The sequence below is a fragment of the Nannospalax galili genome, unplaced genomic scaffold (genome assembly GCF_000622305.1).
Source record: "Nannospalax galili isolate Female #2095 unplaced genomic scaffold, S.galili_v1.0 scaffold943, whole genome shotgun sequence".
NCBI classification, from domain to species: domain Eukaryota; kingdom Metazoa; phylum Chordata; class Mammalia; order Rodentia; family Spalacidae; genus Nannospalax; species Nannospalax galili.
The window spans coordinates 254,375-278,228 of record NW_008349115.1 but is presented as its reverse complement, the minus strand read 5'-3'; the positions used below and the strand labels follow the sequence as shown (position 1 = coordinate 278,228).

Below are 23,854 nucleotides of genomic sequence, written 5' to 3'. Positions count from 1 at the left end.
AAAGAACATATGAACAAACAAATCACAGAACTGAAAGAAGATAGGGATAAACTTCTGATTGGATTCACAAAAGAGAAACATTGAGGAAAACTCAGGCAGCAATGAAGAAGGAAGTGGAGAACTCAACAAACCAACTTGAAACAACAGGGGAAAGCCTCACTGCTAGAGTGAATGAAATGGAAAACAGAATATCAACATTGGAGGATAAAGTTGAAGACTTGGACTACTCAAGTAAAAATTATGGGAAATTATAAAAACACAGGAATGGAATATGCAAAAGATGTGGGACACCATGAAAAGACATGTAGGTATCATAGGAATAGAGGAAGGAGAAGAATTTCAGGTTAATGGTATTGATCAGGCCTTAAACAGGATTGTAGAAGAGAATTTCCTGAAATTAAGGAAAGACATCCCCATACAAGTACAGGAAGCACATAGAACACCAAATAGACAGGATCAGAAAAGAAACTCCCCATAACATATCATAGTAAAAACACTAAATGTACAGAACAAAGAAAGAATACTGAAAGCAGAAAGAGAAAAACAAGTCACATACAAAGGAAGCCCATCAGAATTATAGCTGACTTATCAATGCAAACTATGAAAGCCAAAAGAGTCTGAACCAAGAAATTTCCAGTTCTACATGACAATAGATGTCAGCTGTGATGGTTTGAATGAAAATGTCCCCCATAGGCTCTAAGTATTTGGACATTTTGTCCCCAGATGATGGTGCTGTTTTGGGACGTTTTGGAATGTCTGGCTATCCTGGAGGAAGCACGTCACTGGGGGAATTCTCAAGCCTTGCCGGTTCTCCAGTTGCTCTCTTGCTTCCTATGCCTATGGGATGATGTGAGAGCTTAGCTTCTGCTGCTCCTTCTCCAGCCACCTCCAGCCACCATGCCTCCCTGCCATGATGGACTGTAATTCCCCTGGAACCGTAAGCTTAAATAAACTCTTCCTTCTATAAATTGTTTTGGTCAGTGTTTCTATCACAGCAACAGAAAAGTGACTAATAAACCAGCCCAGAATACTTTACCCTGCAAAAATGTCTATTATAATTGAGGGGGAAAGAAAAATCTTCTGTGACATGAATAGCCTGAAAGAATACATGTCCACAAAACCAGTCCTTCAAAGAATACTTGAAGCAATACAGAGAGCAGAGAGAGAAACAACTACACCCAGGGCAACAAAGGAAAATAAATGAAGGTATAATTGAGGAAACACAAAATTAGACAGCAATCAAAGTGACGGCAAACAATACACATATTTCAATAAGAGCCTTGAATATCAATGGACTGAACTCCATAGTTAAAAGACACAGGCTAAGTGAATGGATTAAGAAACAAAATCCATGTCTTTGATGTCTGCAAGAAAGGACCCATCTCACCTTCAAGGACAGGCACTACCTTAAGGTAAAAGGATAGAAAAGAATATTCTAGACAAATGGCACTAAGAAACAAGCAGGGGTTGCAATTCTAATATCTGACAAAATAGACTTCAAAGTAAAACTAATCAGAAGAGATAAGGAGGATCACTTCATTCTGATCAAAGCAACAGTTAACCAAGAAGATATTACAGCCCTTAACATATATGCACCAAACTCTGCTGACCAAAATTCATAAAAACAACACTACAGAACTTTAAGACACAGATTAGCCCCAACTCAGCAATAGTAGGGACTTCAATACCCCCACTGTCTCCATTAAACAGGTCAACTGGACTTTCACACCACCTCCAGTGGAGCCCGTGTGAGGAACTCTCCGTGGGTCGAGGCTGAGAAAACTTCAAAGGAAGTATGCTTCCTGGAGAATGGCTATGTTAAAAAAGCATGCTGTGTCCTTGGCTGTTCTGCTTTAGTTCTTGTCTTCATTGCTGTCTTTATTCCTGTTCTTTCCTCAGAGAGGAACTGCTTTGTACCTACTCAGGTCATTAGGCCCACCTGAAGAGAGACTAGATAAGGATGATTTCCTGGGAACTCAGTTTCCTGATATTAGACTTCCTCCAAATGCTCTTTTCTTATTTTAAACAATAAGTAAAGTAGCTAAGAATAAACAACTTTAAAGAATTCTAGATAAGTTATAGCAAGAAGAATTATTTGTAAATAATCCCCCTACCTCAGTTCCTAGAATTGACTCAAGGAGATTAAAGGGATACTAAAAGAAGATTGCTGCCTACAGTTAAGACAGACTTTGGAATTGCCTAAGAGTTAGAGAGAGGTAGGCTATGGCATTCCCTTGAGGAAAAGGGGAGCATATTCAGAATCCCCGAGCCCATTGATGAACCACTTCCTCTTACAGGAGTTTATGAAGAAAATAATAGATGGGTAAATATTCAAGGATGGAAAGTTTCATGGTATTCACTATAGTTTATGGATAGGTTAGCTAGATCCAGACCACCTTGGTGCCTTTACTACAAGTCAGCAGCAAAGTATACTTGAATAATTACAGGCAGTATAAGAAACATGGATAGAAAGAATGGGAAAATAAGGATTAGAGAAACAAGCCTTTGAAGTTATATGGAGTTATTATAACTTCACTGACCTAGTCATTGACCTCGGCCACTGAAACCTCAAAATTGAGAAAACGGAACCATAAAATTACCAACCATGAAATTTATAAGTAGCTGATGTTGCCAAACCACTAAGGGAAAAGGACAAATAGTCTAAGCACCTGATTAATTAGATAAGAACACTCTACACTGTACTGTATTGCTTTGATTTTGAATTGTATTTCTAAGAAAATGATTAACCATGAAATCAACTTGATGCTTGCACAATCTTGTTCTGTAACCTGTATAAAATATGATGCTCCACTTAAAAAAATTACATTCAGATCATCAACCATCTCTTGTGTTGTGTCTGTTTGTCACTCACCGAATCCTTGCCCACTCTCCGATTCCCTGTTCCTGTTGGACTGACTGCTCCGGTCTGGGCTCGTCCATCGCACTGGACAAAGAATAAACAGAGAGATGTCTGAATTAAATGATACCATACATCAAAGGGACCTAATAGACCTCTTTTGAATATTACACACACACCAAAAAATACACTTTCTACTCAGCACCCCATGCAACTTTTTCAAAAATTGACCACATACTGGGACACAAAATAAACCTCAACAAATACAAAAAATTGCAATAGTTCCATGCATTCTATTGGACAACAATTCAATAAAGCTTAAAGCCTACACTGGACAAAGCCCTAGTCACTACACAAACTCATGGTGATTAAACAATACACTCCTAAACAATGAGTGGGTCAAAGGAGGAGTTAAAAAAGAAATAAAAGAATTTCTGGAATTCAATGAAAATGACACTACAACACAACACACCCTCTGGAACACTTTAAAAGCAGTCCTAAGAGAGAAGTTTATAGCTCTAAGTGCCTACATTAAAAAATCAAAAGAGCCCAAATAAATGACCTAACACTGCAATTCAAGGTGCTGGAATGGCAAGAACAAATGAAACCCAAGCCTAGCAGAAAAGAAGAAATAACAAAAATCAGAGCAGAAATTAATGAAATAAAAATAAAGAAAACAATACAAAGAATCAATGAATTAAGAGCTGGTTCTTTGAAAAGCTAAACTGATAGACAGACCCTTAACCCAGTGAACCAAAAGAAAGAAAGAGTAAATCCAAATCAACAAAATCAGAGATGAAAGGGGAAACATCACAACAGACACCCAAAAGATCCAGAACATTATAAGGGAATATTTTAAAAACATACACACTACTAAATCTGAAAATCTAAAAGAAATGGATGACTATCTAAAATCATGGGAACCACCAAAGTTAAACCAAGAATGGATCAACAGCTTAAACAAACCCATAACATATAAGGAAATCAAAACAGTAATAAAAAGCCGCCCACCTAGAAACAGCACAGGCCTACATGGATTTACAGCAGAATTCTCCCAGACATTTAAAGAAGACCCCCCAAAAATACTACTTAAATTATTCAAAATGATAGAAACAGAGAGAGAACTCCCAAATTCCTTCTATGAAGCCAGTATCACTCTAATGACCAAATGGGTAAAGACACAACCAAAAAAGAAAACCCATATCCTTAGAGAACATAGATGCAAAAGTTCTCAACAAAATACTTGCAAATCACATACAGATGTACATCAAAAAGATCATTCAGCATAATCAAGTAGGCTTTATTCTAGAGATGCAGGGATGGTTCTATGTATGCAAGTCAATAAACATCATTAATCATATAAATGGACTAAAAGACTAAAACCGCACTGTTATCTCAATAGATACAGAAAAGGCTTTTGACAGAATTCAGCATGCATTTATATTCAAAGTCCTAGAGGGAACTGCACAGGAAGGAACACACCTCAACATAATTAAAGCTATGTACAACAAACCCACAGACAACTTCATTCTAAAAGGAGAAAAACTGGAAGCATTCCCATTAAAATCAGGAACCAGACAAGGATGGCCACTATCTCCACTCCTTTTTGACATAATACTTGAAACTCTTGCTAGAACAATGAGACAAGAGAAGGAAATTAAGGGAATATTAATTGGAAAAGAAAAGGTCAAACTACCAATTTTTGCAGAAGATATGATACTATACCTAAGAGATCCCTAAAGTCCCACCAGAAAACTCCTAGAACTGATCAACACTTTCAATATAGTGGCAGGTTATAAAAATCAATCTACAAAAATCAGCCTTTCTATATACCGATAACAAGCAATTGGAGAAAAAATACAGGGAAATGCTCCTATTCACAGTTGCTGCAAAAAATAAAATATCTTAGAATAAATATGACCAAGGACACCAAAGATCTCTATAATGAAAATTTTAAACCTTTAAAGAAAGAGATTGAGGAAGACAGCAGGAGATGGAAGGATCTCCCATGCTCATGGATTGGAAGAATTAATATTGTGAAAATGGCCATCCTACCAAAAGCAATGTATAGATTCAATGCAATCCCAATAAAAATTGCTATGACATACTTCAAAGAATTTGAAAAATCTATCCTTAAATTCATATGGAAGCACAAAAGACCCTGGAGAGTCAAAGCAACCCTGAGCACAAAGAGCAACCCTGGGGGGATTGCTATACAGGATCTCAAAGTATACTACAGAGCTAGAGTCAAAAAAACAGCATGGTACTGGCACAAAAATAGACAACCTAGATCAACAGAACATCATTGGAGATTTAAACCCAAGTACACACAATTTCAGCCACCTGATACTTGACAAAGGTGCCAAGAACACACAATGGAGGAAAGAGAGCATCTTCAACAAATGGTGCTGGCAAATCTGGGTCTCCACCTGTAGAAGAATGAAACTGGATCTTTATCTTTCACCTTGCACAAAAGTCAACTTCAAATGGATCAAACACCTCGATGTGAAACTGGAAACCCTGAAACTATTAGAAGAAAATATTGGCAGTAACTTACAAGATATAGGTGTAGGAAAGGATTTTCTAAATTGGAAAGTTGTTCAGGAATTAAATTAAGCATTCAACAAGTGGCATCTTATTAAAGTAAAAAGCTTCTGTACAGCAAAATAAACAATCAAAAAAGTGAAGAGAAAAGCCACAGAATGGGAAAAAAATCTTCAGCAGCAACACATCTTACAGATGTATAAAGAACTCAAAAAACAGAATTGAGAATCCAAATGACTCAATTAAAAGATGGGCTAACTATCTAAACAGAGTGTTCTCAAAGGAAGAAATAAAGATGGCTAAGAAACATCTCAAAAAGTGTCCAACATGGTTAGTAACTAGGGAAATGCAAATTAAAACTACCCTAAGTTATCACCTTACCACAATCAGACTGGCTATGATAAAGAGAACAAATGATACCAAATGTTGGCAAGGATGTGGAGAAAGGGGAATGCTCATTCCCTGCTGGTGGGATTGCAAACTCATGCAGCCTCTATCGAAAACAGCGTGTAGAATTAAAAAACTAAAAATGAACCTACCATATGACCCAGTTATACCACTCCTTGGCATATACCCAAAGGACTCATCCTATTGTAGAGACACTTGTACAGCCATGTTTGTTGCTGCTCTTTTCAAAATAGCTAAGAGATAGAAGCAACTTAAGTGTCCTTCTACTGACGAGTGGTTAAAAAAATGTGATATATTTATACAATGGAGTTCTATTCAGCAGTAAAGAAAGATGCAATAATGTAATTAGCAGGTAAACGGATGGATCTAGAAACTGTTATATTAAGAGAAGTAACACAGACTCAGAAAAACAAACGACATATGTTCTCCCTCATATTTGGATCTTAGCATCAAATCCTTCTAAATTCCAGGTCCTTTTAATAAGATGATACTATAAAGTAGTCCCTTCTGAGCTTGTTGACGTTTTGCTCATTCATTAAAGGAGGGCCAAGCAGGGTCATCGGACCTCACAGCGTTATCCAGCCATTCTGAATGTAATTTGACCCTAATCACACATGGCCTCCTGGATATGGGGAAGGCTAATGTCTACAATCTGGGGCAGGCTAGGAAGAAAAAACATGACCCATGCTGGGTAAAGGCTTTCCAGTGTGCATACCCTCGGATCATACATATAGTTCAGCAACTCCTCAGTTATCTCAGTAAGTATGCTCAGTAAATTCATTGGTTCCCCAGTAAAACTTTAATCAAACCTTGGCTTAACACTAGAGCCTTAAAAGGGAATAAGCATTGCTTAGTATCCTCAGGAAAATAATTCTCACAGCAGATGGAAAATTTATTTGTTAATGCTATTATCTCTATAATTATTAAAAAATAAAGAAATTGAGAATGTAAAAGATGTTAAAAGGATATGGTAATGGAGATATTTTCCAAAATAGAGAAAATGAGAACGCCTAATCAAGTGATGAAGGCCTGTGTAGCTTTCTTATGGTATACAAAGGATGAGACAAAAATAATATATACATATCTTAAAATTTCTATGGTCATTGTTTAGTCAACTAGGTTAAGGAACAAAATATATATCTAGCCAAGGTTTATCTTAGAATATTTTGTTTTTTACCCAAGGTTTATCTACATAGCACATGGTAATGAAAAGTACCAGACTGGTGGAAATTCCCTTATTGGATGTTTAACAGCCATGTGCTTTGAGGCCTATACTAATCTGGTCAGAGGGGCTTAAAGGAAAGCTTTTGCCCCTTGCCCTCCAAGGTCACCTAATTTCCAGGGGACTATGGAACATCTCTCAAAATGTCCTGTAACTGTGGTGAGTCACCTGTCCTCTTGTTCAAGGAGGCCATGGAGACCGTATGAGGTGGACTTGAACCAGTGTCCAGTCTCAAAGCAGAGGACTAACTCAAAGGAAACATTTCCTCCATGCTTCCAAGTGAAGCCAGACATGATCGAGCAGGACCTTTGATTTATCTTCACATAGATGGAACTGGTAAAAAAGAAAAAGAGCCAGGATCTCCTCCCAAACCCTTGTGATCCCTGAGGAACAGATCCTCAAACGACCTTAAGTGTCAAAATAAATTGATTTATTTGGGCCACTCTGTCGTCTTAAACACCTAAAAGGAAAGTATAATCAGAGTAAATTCATCAATATATTTAAGAGTTCAGAGGATTACCCTTTCCAGGCATTAGGCTAAAGTCCATATAAAAAGTTATTTAGACCATTATTTCTCTTTGATGATTTTGTTCCTAATCACAAAGTACTGCTCAGATATGACTTCAAATCTTGGTCTGCAATACTATAGTGTCCACTTGTAGTTAAGGAAGACAACCTGCTATTGTTCTAAAATGATGGATAAATGTGTTTTCTCCCCCTATCTATAAGCCTTTGAGAGGGAATGGACACTAATTCTAACCACTCCAACAGCTATCAAAATACCTGAAAGCAAATCATGAATCCATCACTCTAGAGTCCAGCCTTGGAAGACAAAAGAAAAATGAGGAGGAACCCAATAAAGGCATGCTTTTAGAAGCCCTTGTCAAGAAACTCCAATGGACTCTCATATAAACATTTGAAAATTGCCCTGTTCTGACATTTTTCTAGTTCCGTCTAGAACTTATAATGCTAATTATGTTTGCCTTTACTTCCCCATTCACATCTATTCACTAATCAGGGACTTTCTTTTCCCCCCTACAGATTCGAGTTATACAATTTAAGAGTCTTTTAGATAGACCTACTGAAGGTGTACTCTACTTGCCTTACATTGCGTCGCTGTTCAGCATGGAAGAAACTAGAGTGGTTTGTGTCCTGATTCCCTATCTACAAGATGGGTAACCTCTTCAGAGGGTGGTGTGATAGAATAGGAGGTAGGAATTTGCTAGGCAGTTAGGGAAAAAAGACCCCAAAGGAAAGTAGCCAGTTTCTTGGCTAAAAGTCAAAATGTCTTTGGGCCTCTTAGCAACATACTCTGTTCCAAAGGCCAAAAATGTCAAAAGCGTTTGGGAGCTTTTATCTAATCCTTAAAGTTTTTAGGGTTACCTCTTTGGGGGGGTGAAATGTTAGAGTAACCAAAAGCCCCATAAAAATATAATAAAAGAAAAAGAAAGAGTACATGAAAAAAGAAATAATAATATAGATAGTAGAATCTTAGATTTCACCAATCCATTAATTATTTGGAAATTGGAGATGGGGAAAATATTTGATGCCTGATTTTCTCTAGTATTTATAAATATTTGTCATGATTTTAGTCTGTTGCCTATATTTATTATCTAACCTCTTAATATTCAACTACAATGAAATTACATTTTTGGCATTTTTGTTTACTACCTTTCTTTTTTCTTTCTACAAAATTGCCAATTTGTCTTCCTGAAAAATGTATAATACATATTAACTACTCAAAAGCATTCATTACATGAATAAAATAGTAAGTAAGTGAATAAAAATCCAATTATGTTTCAGGCTCAATGCTAAAAAGAAAAAAAATTGTTGTGTCTGAATGCCACAATTTCCCTGCATTCATCCACCACTTCTGGCTCTTACAATCTTTCCACCCCTCCTAATCAATGATAATTGATCCCTGGGAGAAGAGGCTGTCATATACTTGTCCCATTTCTGGCCATATACTCTGAAATCTCTTATTTCTGCATGTTTAACAGTTGTGGGTCTTAATAATCATCATTTACTGCAAGAAGAAGCTTCTCTGGGGAGAGTTAGGAGATGGTTTAATCTCTAGCTATAACAGTAACTCATCAGCAGTTAGTTTAATACAATGCTTATTTACTAATTTAATAGTAGTAGGTCTCCCCTATGGCCTGTGTACTGTCGACTCCAGGTTCTTGGTCCTGATAATAGTGTCAAAACTCTATCTTGTGAAGCAGGTCTTAAATCTAATCAGAAAGTGGTTGGTTGCTCCCATAGCATTCATGTCACTATTGCGTCAGTGGGTGTATCTTGTCAACCATGCATTATTGTAGTAGTAGGGTTCACATCTGGGGAGAAGTAGATGATACTTTTTTCTTCCAGTAGCATACATAGCTACTGTTGACTGTGTGCAACAGGCTATTTTCATCCTGCAAGAGGAGGGACTCATTCAGCACCTTGAGGAATATAGCCAAGAGTACTGAGAACCCTGAAGGAGACCAAAACTAGGAGGAGGGATTTTGGAGCACTGCCAGCTGGAACAAATAGCAATGAGGTTCACTAGGAATCCCACCACAGTTGGTGGAAGAGAAGGACTGACCAACCTTCTGAAGGGTCTTGGAATACCCTTTGACTATATGCTTTACAGAGGAAGTCAGAGCAGAAACAGACCTCGGGGAGGGGCACCCAAGTAGTCTATGGCTGAGGGGTCAGCAGCCAGGAAGAAGAAAACCCTTGTCTTTTTTGGGTTTTGAAACTTTTGCCACATCTGGGCAGAAGGTGGTAATTTCAATTGGCCATGTCTGTGTGAAAGGATGTAAATGTGCACTGTGCTGACACCATGCTGCACACAAAGGTGCTGTGAAGTGTTGAAGCAGGTGTATGTCCCAAACTGTGCTTCTATGGTGAATTCATATGGCTAAGGGTGGCCCTAACGGAAGCCTAGTCAGGGTTTAAATGATCCCACCAAAGCCAAGAGTGCCTTAAACGTCCTTGCAAGGGAAGCAGCCGGTGATGGACGAAGTGAATCTTGTTCTAAGTGTGCAACACCAAACCAAGGTGGAACATGTAGAGCAGCCAACTCCTTTATATTGCATGCTAAGAATTTTGAGGAAAGGTTTTAAAGGTGACTATTGGGTGAAAGGCCATTCCCCAAAGCTACAAACTTTCTGTGAGGTAGACTGGCCAATTTTTGGTGTAGGATGGCCATGAGATGGGACCTTAGACAAAAAGGTTATTACAGCAATCTATGAAATAGTCATAGGGATTCCTAGTCATCCAGACAATTCCCATATATAGATTACTGCCAAGAAATAGTTCAAAAGGAGCCACCTTGGTTGAGAAACTGCCTGGATGGACAGGCTAAGTTGATATTAGCATGGGTCTTGGAAACTTCCAAACCTCGAGCCCCAAAGGGCCTATGTCAGAAGAAAATTGAGACAGGAAAATTTCCCATCCTGACTGAGGAAGCAGAGGACTGTCCACCACCATGTGCTCTTCTTTATCCAATGCTGCCAAGGCCACCAAGGCAATGAGCCACCCCTTCAGGGCCTGACTCCCAAGCCTCAGCTGTTTTTTCCTCACCATTCACTGCAGAAGCTCCTCCTCCTGAGGCCAGAGCAGGGGCCTAGCCCAAGACTCGAGTCATGATGAAGTTAGGCGTGCTCCAGATGCCTCTATGAAAGACAAGAGGGCCCATCAATTATGACCAAGAAGGACATGTGCAAGAAGGATGATGTTCTTCCATGTATCTGCCCTTCATCTCCTCAGACCTTATGAATTTGAGAAACTGTTAAGTTTTACTACACAGAAGAGCCTCAGGCTATGAGTGATCTGGTTAAATACATCATCCAGATCCACAGGCCTACTTGGGCTGACCACTGTCAACTCCTCTGGGCCTTTTTCAACACTGAGGAACATGGACATACAACCCAGGCTGCACTGAAGTGGTTGGAAGAAAAATGCTCCTCCTAATGAGGATAATGTCCAGACCTATGCGCAGGTCCAATTTCCAGACATAGACCCTGATTGGGATCCAAGTAATGGGACTGAGTTCCACTTGTCTCCAGAGATGCCAAGAAGCTCTAATGTGTGGCCTAAAGGAAGGAAGACAAAGGGCCATAAACATGAGCAAGATATCAGAAGTAGTACAAGAGTTCACAGAGAGCCCCTCAAATTTTTATGGGAGACTGTATGAAGCCTTCAGGCTCTACACTCCTTTTGACCCTGAGGTATGAGAAAACAAGAGGATGCTGAATACTGCCTTTGTGGGACAAGCACAAGGAAACCTTATCCACTGAAACTCCAAAAACTGACAGGCTTTCCTGGAAAGAATTCCAACGGAATGCTAGAAGTGTTGAGCAGAGTCTTCATTAACATCCGCACAGAAGGAAGTGCTCATCATCCTGACCTGCTAGCAGCTGATGTGCAAAACAACATTTACAGAGATTCTAAATATGCCTTCACCACTCTCCATGTTCATGGAGCCCTATACAAGGAAAAAGGACTAATTAACTCAAAGGGAAAGACATAAAATATGGTCAAGCAATACTTAATTCTTTTAGATGCTGTATGGGTTCCAAAGGATGTGGTGGACATGGTCAATCAGGGACACCAGAAAGGAGGCAGCATAGTTACCCAAGGGAAGTGGAGGGCAAACAAAGAGGACATGCAGGTGGCATACAGGCAGAAAGAACTAACAATAGCTATAAATGCCACACTGCTTCCTCAGCCTCTAACGGACAGGAAGCCAGAGTACTTGCAAAAAGAGAGGGACTGGCTGGCAACTGAATTCAGAAACTACCTCCCAGAGGGATGGTGGAAATTTTCAGACGGCAAAATATCCATCCCAGAGATATTGGCCACTGCCTTTGTAAGGCGATTTCATTAAGGAACACAAATGGGAAAAATGATCCTTGAAGCTATCCTGAATCTGTATTCCTGTGTTCCCCACTTTACAAGCCTCACCGGGCAATATGCAAAAGATGTGAGATGTGTGCCTGCAACAATTTGCCCCAAGGGACAAACTTCTTCCAGGAATCTAGAGTGTGGGAGGGATTCCATTTGAGGATTTAGAAGTGTACTTCACTGAATTACCACACTCATGAAGTTATAGATACCTGTTAGTACTTGTGTACTCTTACTCAGTGTGGGTAGGGTAGGGTCCTACCCAACCCACACAGCAAAACCCAGGAAATGACAAAAGTACTCCTCTGAGAGATCATCCCCAGATTTGGGATTCCCCTCTCTATCAGCTCAGACAATGGACCAGAATTTTTAGCAGAAGTAATACAATTACTGGCAAAAAGCTTAGATGTCAAATGAAAATTACATACTGCTTATAGACCACAAAGCTCTAGAAAAGTAGAGAAGATGAATAAGACTTTAAAGATTCATTTAGGCAAGCTGTGCCAGGAAACACACCTCCACTGGGATGAACCTTGTTAAGGATCAGATCAACTCCAGCTAAAAAGACTGGGTTCTCTTCCTGTAAGATATTATATGGGAAACTACCTCCTCTCATCAAAGGACTACATGGAAACTTGAATGGAGTCATAGAACTGACCCTGAGACACCAACTCCAAAGGAAAAACCTTGCATTCTCGCAACCACTGGATTAGGGAAAGATTGTCTGTCAGATTAAGTACAGAGATGCATTCTTTTAGGCCAGGAGATTCAGTTTGGATTAAGGAATGGAATGTCCAACCTCTGAAACCTCTTGAGAGAGGCCTTTGCACCGTCATTTTTTTCTTTTTTTACCCCCATTGCACTTAAAGTTGCAGAAGTGAGTCCCTGGATTCATTATACTAGATTCAGGCCTGCAGTTGTGGATTGGAACTGCACTACAGATACTGGAGGCCTTCCCACTGACAGTCTGAAAAGAGGGGACACCAGACCAGTCTGAGGATCAAATGGACAGCAGCCCCCTGCCCTAGTCAATTGGGAAAATAACTAGCCTACAGCAAAACTTGAGGAGCCATCAGTTCTGCTCTGACCACACAGGAAGCTGGTCAGTTCACACAAGGCAGAAGCTTGAGGAAGTCAAAAAATAGTAAGACTGTTCTTATCTTATAAGGTAGTCATTCTCATTGTAACGCATTGTAACCTCCTGGTGTTAATAGCTGTATTATTATTTGCTGTGCTCTTCACTATAGAACTGTTCACAATAACTCCAACCAACTGGACTTACAAGGAAAAGTCCGTTCAATTACTTCTTCACTTTACTGTGTAGGAATTTTACGTTCCATCCACTCTTGCTTTCCTTCTATGCATTCCAGAAAGAATGGCACTCTTAAGGTTGTTATATATGTCTACCTAGGTCACCCTCTCCTTTACTGACTATCACCTCAAAGTAGATTGATTTAATCTCTCCCCTTTCTAAGATTTTCCACTCTCTCAATAAGATCCTGTGATCCTTGTGTTAGGCCATACCCTTTTAAGGGGAAAAAGCCCACCAAACTATACACATGGTTACCAACCCCATCAAAGGAATGTTATATAACAGCTCTCCCTTGTAGATGGGGCAATCAAAACTTATACATGACATGGATAGACACCAGCCTCCCAGAGGCCTGGCCCTGTGGATGAGGTCCTTCTTCCTTAATAAAAAGAGAATGGTATTGTTGACCACAAGACCCTCCACAAGGCAGAGTCTACCTAAAAGAGACAAAAGGGACCCAAAGTCAGTTATCAAAGGTCCCAATACCACTAGCTCTGATCCAGCTGCAAAACTACGAAGGTCTGAGTCCAAACCTTCAACTTCCCTCTTCGGAGGAAAATCTCTTTATGGTTCTGGACTGTCACTTTGTGGCCAAATAAGCCTACCAGTTTTGGGCTCTTAACCTAAAAGGGACAAAGGAATAATTGTCTCAAATGTAGCAAGCCTCTAAAGGAGCTGCCCTTGTTTAATTGTACTGGCTCTAACTACTTGGATTAGTCCCTTTCAAGGCATTCCACTGATCCACAAATTCTGGGCCAACCCAGCCACTGCTATATGGGCATCACCAGATGGGCTATTTCGAATCTGTGGAGAAAAGGCATATACTCAATTCCCCGCCCCAATTGGAGAGGAACTTGTACTATTGACATAATGAGACCTGGTTTCTTCCTCCTACCAAATCAAACTGGAAAATGCCTAGGAATCCCTTTATATGAGGGCCTGGGGTCAAGGAAAAAGAGGGCCATTGGGGATAGTAGATTTTGGGGTCAACAAAATTGGAATGAGGGTGAATTGCCCCCTCAATGAATTATTGCCACCTATGGGCCTGCCACCTGGGCCCAAGATGGCACCTGGCCTTGTAGGACTCTTATCTACATGCTTGATAGGATTACTAGATTAAAAGATATACTAGAAAACATTACTAATAAGACTGCTTCATCCCTAGACCCCTAGTCACATAATAACCCAAGATGAAAGCTGCTATATATCAGAACTGTCTAGCATTAGATTACTTCCTGCCTAAAGGAGGAGGAGTTTGTGGAAAACTCAGCAGCTAAAATAGATGAAAATGGACAGGCTGTAAAGGATATAGATACTAACATCAGAAATACTGCACATGCAGTCCTGCAAACTTGGAAAGGATTCAAGGTCTGGGGTCCTAACTCCTTATGTGGAGGATGGTTTTCTGCTTTAGGAGGATTTAAAAGTTCATTTCTTATTATACTGCTTGTATTAAACACATGCCTAGTACTCCCTTGCATACCCATGCTTGATATTAAATGCACCACATCTTTAATAGAATCCACAATAGATAAGAGAATAACAACCAAAGATGGTAAGACTTTGGGAATGTTATCCATGACTCTGTCCATTTACCTACAAGTTTCATTATTTGTCTTTCTTTACGCTAAGTAGAACTTTATCATGTTCCACATTTTTGTTAACCACTCATCAGGTGAAGGGCACTTAGGTTGCTTCCATCTCTTAGGTATTGTGAAAAGAGCAGCAACAAACATGGTTATACAAGTGTCTCTACAATAAGATGAGTCCTTAAGGTGTAAGCCAAGGAGTGGTATAACTGGTTCATAAGGTAGTATTACTTTTAGTTTTTAAGAGTTCTCCACACTGTTTCCCATAGGGATTGCATGAATTTGCCCTCCCAACGACAGTGAATGAGTGTTCCCTTCTCCACATCCTTGCCAGCATTTGGTATCATTTGTTTTCTTGATCCTAACCAGTCTGACTTGGATAAGGTGAAACTTCAAGGTGGTTTTAATTTGGATTTCCTTAATTACTAACGATGTTGAACACCTTTTAAGGTGTTTCTTAGCCATCTTTATTTCTTCCTTTGAGAACTGTTTAGATATTTAGCCCGTCTTTTCATTGGGTCATTTGCTTTCTTGCTTCTTTGTTTTTTGAGTTCTTTATATATTCTGGATATTAAACCTCTGTCAGATGTCACTGATAAAGATTTTTCCCACTCTGAGTTTTCTCTTCACTCTTTTGGTCGTTTCTTTTTGCTGTACAGAAGCGTTTTAGTTTAATGAGGTCCCACTTGTTGATTGTTGACCTTAATTGCTGAGTTACTGGTGTCCAATTTAGAAAGTCCTTTCCTAAACCTTTATCTTGTAGGTTACTGCCAATGTTTTATTCTAAGACTTTCAGGGTTTCTAGTTTCACATTGAGGTCTTTGATCCATTTGTATTTGACTTTTGTGGCAAGGTGAATGCAGTTTTGCCAGCACCATTTGTTAAAGATGCTGTCTTCCTTCCACTGTGTGTCATTGGCACCTTTGTCAAATATCAGGTGGCTGAGATTGCATGTACACAGGTGTAGATCTTCAGTGGTGTTCCATTGATCTATGTGTCTATTTTTGTGCCAGTACCATCCTGTTTTTATGACTATAAAACTGTAGTATACTTTGAGATAATGGTATAGAAATCCCCCTTCATTGATTGCTCTTTGTGCTTAGGGATTGCTTTGAATATCTGGGGTCTTTTGTGCTTCCATACAAATTTAAGGATGATTATTTTCTAATTCTATGAATTATGTCATGGCAATTTTGATTTGGATTGCATTGAATCTATATATTGGTTTTGATAGGATCATCACTTTCAAATATTAATTCTTCCAATCCATGAGCATGGGAGGTACTTTCATCTTCTGGTGTCTTCCTTAATCTCTTTCTTTAAAGATTTAAATTTTTTGAAGTAGAGATTGATGTCTTTGATCAGGTTTATTCCAAAATATATTATTTACTAACTTTTTTTGCAGTTATTGTGAATGGAAGGGTTTCTCTGTACTCTTCCTCAACTGCTTGTCATTGGTATATGTATATATATAGACTACTTATTTTTTATATTAATTTTATAATCTGCTGCTTTCCTGAAAGTGTTGATCAGTGCTAGGATTTCTGGTGGATTTTTTTGGATCTCTTAGGTATAGTATTATATCGTCTGTAAAAAGGGATAGTTTGACTTCTTCTTTTTCAATCAGTGCTCCTTTAATTTCCTTCTCTTGTCTTATTGCTCTATCATGAGTTTCAAGTACTATTTTGACAAGGAGTGGAGATAATGGGCATCTTTGGCTGGTTCCTGATTTTAATGGGAATGCTTTCAGTTTATTTCCATTTAGAATGATGTGGGATATGGGTTCCTTGTATATAGTTTAATTGTGTTGAGGTATGTTCCCTCCAGTCCAATTCCCATTAGAACTTTTATCATGAATGCATACTGAATTTGATTTTGTTGATAGCCTTTTCTGCATCTGTTGAGATAAGGATGTGGTTTTTATCTTTGAGTCCATTTATATGATTGATGACGTTTATTGACTTGCGTATATTGAACCATCCCTGCATCTCTGGAATAAAGCCTATTAGATCATGGTGAATGATCTTTTTGATGTACATCCACATGTATTTTGCCAGTATTTTGTTGAGAATTTTTGCATCTATGTTCATTAAGGATATGGGTTTATAGTTTTCATTTTTGGTTGTGTCTTTACCTGGTTTTGGTATTAGAGTGATGCTGGCTTCATAGATGGAATATAGGAGTCCTCCCTCTGCTTCAATCTTTTTGAATAATTTAAGTAGCATTGGTTGGAGGTCTTCTTTAAACACCTGGTAGAGTTCTGCTGTAAGTCTGTCTAGGCCTGGACTTTTTTTTTAGTCAGGAGATTTTGTATTTCTGTTTCAATTTCCTTATAAGTTATGGGTCTGTTTCAACTATTGATCTCTTCTTGGTTTAACTTTGCTGGTTCCAGTGATTTTAGATAGCCATCCATTTCTTTTAGTTTTTCAAATTTAATAGAATATAGGTTTTTAAAGTATTCCCTTATAATGCTCTGGATCTTTGGGATTTCTGTTGTGATATTTCCCCTTTCATCTCTAATTTTGTTAATTTGGATTGGCTCTTTCTTTCTTTTGGTTAACTTGGCTAAGCGTCTGTCTATATTGTTTAGCTTTTCAAAGAACCAGCTCTTAGAGTCATTGATTCTTTATATTCTTTTCTTTGTTTCTATTTCATTAATTTCTGCTCTGAGTTTTGTTATTACTTATCTCTTGCTTGGTTTGGGTTTCATTTGTTCTTGCCTTTCCAGAGTCTTAAGTTGCAATGTTAAGTCATTTGTGTTCTTTTAGATTTTTTAATACTGGCACTTAGAACTATAAACTTCCCTCTTGGGACTGCTTTTAAAGTGTCCTAGAGGTTTTTCTGTGTTGTAATGTCCTTTTCATTGAATTCCAGAAATTCTTTTATTTCCTTCTTAATTTCTACTTTGACCTACTCATTATTCAGGAGTGTGTTGTTTAATCTCTATGAGTTTGTGTCGTTATTAGGGTTTCCTCCAGTGTTGATTTTAAGCTTTATTACATTGTGGTTTGATAGAATGCATGGAATTATTTCAATTTTGTATTTGTTGAGGTTTGTTTTGTGCCCCAGTATGTGGTCAATTTTTGAGAATGTTCCATGGGGTGCTTGGGTGGAGTATTCAGAAGAGGTATGTTAGGTCCATTTGATCTATGGTATTTAATTCAGACATCTATCTGTTTATTCTTTGTCTGGTTGACCAGTCTAATGGAGGCAGTTGGGTCTTGAAGTCCCCTACTATTACTGAGTTGGGTTTAATCTGGGATAGATGTGTATTGGTTGCCATCATTTTGATTATTGTTTGCATTCTTTGTCTAATTTTGTGTTTCTACAATTATACCTTCATTTAGTCTTTTTTTTCTGCCCTTGATCCATAGTTGTTCCTTTCTCCATCCTTTGTATTGCTTCAATATTCTGTGAAGGGCTGGTTTTGTGGACATGTATTCTTTCAGGCTATTCATGTCATGGAAGATTTTTCTTTCCCCTTCAGCTATAATGGACATTTTTGCTAGGTAAAGTATTCTGGGTTGGCATTTATGGTCATTTAGAACTGGAAATACCTTGGTCCAGGCTCTTCTGTCTTTCATAGTTTGCATTGATAAGTCAGCTGTAATCCTGACGAGTTTTTCTTTATATATGAGTTGTTTTTCTTTTGCAGATTTCAGTATTCTCTTTTTGTTTGGTACATTTAGTGTTTTTACTATGATGTACATTTGGGAGTTTCTTTTCTGCTCCTGTCTATTTGGTGTTCTATGTGCTTCTTGTATTTGTATGGGGATGTCTTTCCTTAATTTGGGGAAATTTTCTTCTACAATCCTGTTTAAGATCTGGTCAATACCATTAACCTGAAATTCATTTCCTTCCTCTATGGCTATGATAGATTTGGTCTTTTCATGGTGTCCCACATCTCCTTCAAATTCCATTTCTATGTTTTTAAAAAATTTACATAATTTTTTCTTGAGCTGTCTGATTCTTCAACTTTATCCTTCAGTGTAGATATTCTGTTTTCCATTTCATTCATTATAGCAGGAAGGCTTTTTCCCATTGTCTCAATTTGGCTTATTGAGTTTTTCACTTCCTTCTTCATTTCAGCCCTCATTTTCTTCGATGTTTCTATCTCTTGTGAATTCATTCAGAAGTTAATCCCTATCTTTTAGTTCTTTGATTTGTTTGTATGTTCTTTAAATTCATTGAATTCCTTGATCACGTTTATGATTGTTCTTTTAAATTCTGTTTCCTGGGTTATCTCTAGGGGGCTTTCCTTGTAGAACACTTCTAAAGGACTGATGAAGTTTGATGGAAACATATTGTTTTGGTTTTCCATTTTATTGTTTTTTCGCTGTGATTTTGGCATGTGGATTTCTCTTGTTTGTGATTTTGGCATGAAAGTCTAGCCTTCTTTTGTTGAGTTGAAGTTTGCTTCTGTTTCTATTATTGGCATGCCTTAGTTTTCTTACTGGGTATGTAGAGCTGGTTGGTCTAGGTTTCAGGTTCTCTCAGATTTTATTTTGGAGGGACCTGATGGGTTCAGTTCAGCTACTCAGTAGCTCCCATAGAGGCCCAAGTCAGGCTCCAGTCAAGTAGACTCAGGCTTCCTTCTAATATTTGGTCCCCTACTGGAGATACTCAGAGCACTATTTGGGAACTTCCCTAAGGGGAGGCCAGATCCAGGTGCTCTCAGGAGGTCTGCTGAATTCTCAACCCCTACCCCAGGTGGAGGCCAGGTCAAGCACTCTTAGGTAGTCTGCTGAGTTCTCAGCCCCTACACCAGGTGGAGGCCAGGTCGGGCACTGTTAGGCTGTTTCAAATTAGAGAAATTTTACACAGAATCAGTAAAAAGTTATTAAAAATTTGCAAAGACTACCCTGCACCAAGATTGAATAGCTAAAACCAGCTTGAACGAAAAGAACAAAGTGAGAGACATTATGCCATTGAAGTCATAATATAATACAAAGCTTTTGTAATTAAATAATATGTCATTGGCATTAAAACAGAAATACAGACCAGCTGAACAAAATCAAGGCCCTAGAAATAAACCTATGCGTCCATTGGCAATTATTTTCAACAAAGATGCTAAAAGCATGTGTTGAGGAAATGAATCTTCTCAATAAATGGTATTAGAACTTTGGATACCCATATGCAGAAGAAAGAAATTATACGTTGTGGGGCTGGAGAGATGACTCAGTGGTTAAGAGATCTGGCTGCTCTTGCAGAGGACCAGGGTTCAATTCCCAGCACCCACATGGCAGCTAACAACCATCCATAACTACAGTTCCAGGGGGTCTGAAACTTCTTCTGACCTCCGTGGGCATTGCATGACATGGGTGCACCTACATACATGCAGGCAATGCACTCATACATATGAAGTAAAAATAAATAAATAAATGAATAAAAAAATAAATAAAAGAAATTATGGATTGCCTGTCTCACACTAAAAAAAAAAAACAACTCAAAATGGATTAAAACATAAAAAACAAAAATTAAATACTTGAATACTGAAAGGATTTAAGGAAACATGAGGAAAATGCTTTCAGATATTCGAATGGGCTAGGAATATTTGAACAAGACTACACATGCTCAGACAATTTAAAAAAAGGAAAAATGAGATTGCATCAAATGAAAGAGCTTCTGCATAGCAAAGAAAAATAAGCATAAGCATGAAAAGACCATCTCCAGAATAGAGGAAATGATTTTCAAAGTATACATCTGACAAGAAAGTGTATGCAGGATACAAAAGGGACTCTTAACAGCAAAACAGCTCAAATAATTCAAATAAAAAAGGAAAATGGACTTTTGTCCACTTTGGAATTGGTACATGTTCCCATGTATTACTAAGTTCTAAGGGTTAACAATTCTTTTGATATTGTTCTTTTTGTTTTATATGATTTACACATTTCCTCCCATTATGTGGCTTATGTTTTTCTTTACAGTGATTTTTGAAACACAATTTTTAAATTATTTTTATTTTATTTTATGTGTAGAGTTTATAGCCTGCATATATGTAATTACACCCATGTTGTGCATTGCTCATGGAGGTTAGAAGAAGGTGTCAGATCCCCTGGAACTGGATTATAGATGGTTATTAGCCATTATGTGGGTGCAGGGAATCAAGAATGGGTTCTCTACAAGAGCAGCCAGTGCTCTTAACTGGTGAGTCATCTCTCCAGCCCTGAAACACAAATTTTTATGAAATCTCACTCATCAATCTTCTTTCTCTTCGTCACTTTTGTTGAAGAGCTTCATAGATTGGCAATATGCCAAATCTGTGAGAGGACAGGTGCATCTTTCCTGAAAAGCCACCTTCTGCATATTAATGGCTTATACTGCTGATATCTCAGTCTAAGATGGAAGCCAATAGGAAATTGAATTTTAATATAAAATAAACATGTTTTCTATCATTGTCCTTGTCTCCAGTAACATTTTGACACTTGGGAATGCCAGTCATCCTCTGTGACTCCTTGTCTTCAATTACAATGGAAAATAATAATCCTTTCCTTTCTTGGGTGCTGACAGAGTTTCTAGGACAATACTTTCTCTCTGCAAAATCTTTCACCAAGTTTATTGTTTTGCTCATTATTTTCTTCCATCATAGTGGATATGTCCTCCCATGTCTTCCTTTTCTTTTAGAACTTGAATAAATTTATATCAAGTGAAAATACCCAGTTGGAGAGCCACCATGATGAAATAAATTAGAGGAAATTGGGAGCTGATTCCATGTGCCTTACACACTGCTCTTTCCTTGATATTTAATGATTTGTATTAAATAAATAGCTATAATTCTCTGAACTCATTAGCATTACCTACTGCCTGCTTATGTTAGTGTTATAAAAATCCAGTTCTAGTCTCCTCCCCCCTCTTCCTCTCCCTCCTCTTCCTCAGGTCCCCTTCTTCTCTTTCTCCTTCCATTTCTTTCCTGCTCCATGAGAAAGTGAAGACGGAAAGATGAAAAACAACCTTGGAACTTCTGCTACGTCATTTATCAACCCCTCTGCGGGGACGTTGGCCTCCTGCCTTGGAAGAAACGTTCCCTGCAGAGGATAGCGTCAAAGGTATTCCTTGTTGCCACTCAGTGCTAGGCTTCAGGTGCCCAAGTCCAGGACCCACAGCCACTGTGGAGCCACACAGGGTGAACCATGTTGGGAGACTTGATGCAAAGGGTCAAAGGCGTGAAGGTGGCTCCATTGGAAGAGCAGAAGGATGACAAGCAGCAGCAGGATCCTAAGGAGAAAGAGCACCGGGAGTCCGAGGGATCCAGAAAAATAGGTCCCTCTCTGACAACGTTTCCTACGGCCATGATGGAGTTTACAAGCCTCCAAAGAAGGAAACGGTCTGACCCTGCTAGTTCCAACAGGGCATCAGGGCCCAGGCAGAACACCATCTTGGAAGGACCTTATGGCTTGGGCCGTCTAGTTTTCCCTGCCTTACAGCGTTTGAACAACATTCGCTTCTTCATGGTTTTGTACTGTTTCTTGGTGTTGTCTCAAGGTAAGTCTGAGAAACAGTAATCACTATTGTGGTAGACCTGGGGCTCCAATCAAGGTAGGGCAGGAAAGGGAGAACACCCTCTGACTCATTCTTGAGACATGAATGGAATCAAAGATCTTTCATTGTCGGTGATCTTCTGCACCTGTTTGTCACAGAGCACTCCACACTACTGGTGAGAGCTCTGGCCTCCAGACAGACAGCTAAAGAGAAGCTGGTGTTATTTCATGTTGTTTGATTATCAACTTAAACTCTGGTTTGAATCTCTTGGAGATTAAAATAAAGTCAAAAGCAGCATGTGTGATCACAAAGTTGTTTCTGTTTCTGCCCACAATTTTGAAACCCCTGGGCAAAGTGACTTTCTAACAGGATTTTGTTTACTCATCTGAGAATTGAAGGAGTGATAGGGCTTTCAGCGGTCCACATCACAGAATGAAACACAATGGTGTAATTATATTATTACTATATATTATTACTATTACTACTAGTTAATATGTTCAAAAACATAAGTTTCACTCTTCTTCTTGTAGCCCGTAATTTACTTTGCTCCCCTTCTGGACTTCTTGGTTTGGCTACCTGTTGTAGACTGTATTTACTTAAGCTCCTTGCAGCTGCCTTCCACCCAGCTTTCACTTAGTTACCAATAAGAGACTGTGTGCGAGGATGTCAAAAGTGGCAATAGAAGCCTGTATTGTTTTCCGCTTCTGGTAGTGGTTTTGGCAGCAAGAGCAATGCTAGGTGACTGAAGGTACATAGACTTAAACTTGGATATAAATATGATTCCAGCAGCTGCAACAGTGAATGATTCATCAGCATTGTGCTCACGGTCTGCCTCTGGCAACTGTTAGGACAACAGACCAGCAGGTGATAAACAAATTCTTACAGCTTTCAGGAAGAGTGTGGATACCTGACTCTCTACAAACTGAAGTAGCGATTTTAGTAGTTCAACAGCAGCAATGACTTGGGATTCAGCAAATTTGCAGAGTTCTATCAGGTTTTCATTTGTAGCTATATTCCCGTTCCACTCTAAGAAATACTCTGCTTTTATAGCTGTCCCCTGTATCAGTGTTTGGTTCAAACACTTAGTTTTAGTATTTTTCTTATTTATATGCAGAATGATGGGTGAAGACATATCATGGTACCATTTATTTAGTGGTCAAGTGTATGAATAAATGCCTTTTGTTGTTACATTGGATGTATGCATTGTTTTTTTAAAAGGTTTGAAAATGCTCAGAAATGGTAAACTTTACAGAATATCCTTAGAGAATATTTCTAACACTTTGTTTCAGATCTTCTCTTATCTAGTACACATGTATGTAGATATTAAACTGGGCTTTAATAAGAAACAATGAATAAGTATGATGTCTGTATGTACATATATATACATACGTATGTATATAAATGTTATAGAACAAGGTTCTAAAAATTGGTAAATAACCATTAGAATATTTTCTAAATTTATATAATTGAAATATATTACCTTAAGATAAAAATATTAAGTGAGATTATACAGAAAAAAGCAATTTACATAAAATTACTAATACAGATAGTTA

General features: G+C 38.5%; 1 protein-coding gene across 1 annotated transcript in view; it reads left to right on the top strand.

The window, feature by feature from the left end:
• Window positions 1–21,952: 21,952 nt before the first annotated feature.
• The window catches only part of Slco6a1 (solute carrier organic anion transporter family member 6A1), a 101,521-nt gene continuing 99,619 nt past the window's right edge, over window positions 21,953–23,854 (top strand). The window contains exon 1 of the mRNA XM_008846490.1: window positions 21,953–22,304. Within this exon, the coding sequence (XP_008844712.1) occupies window positions 21,953–22,304 (352 nt within the window). The remainder of the gene's footprint in view (window positions 22,305–23,854) is intronic.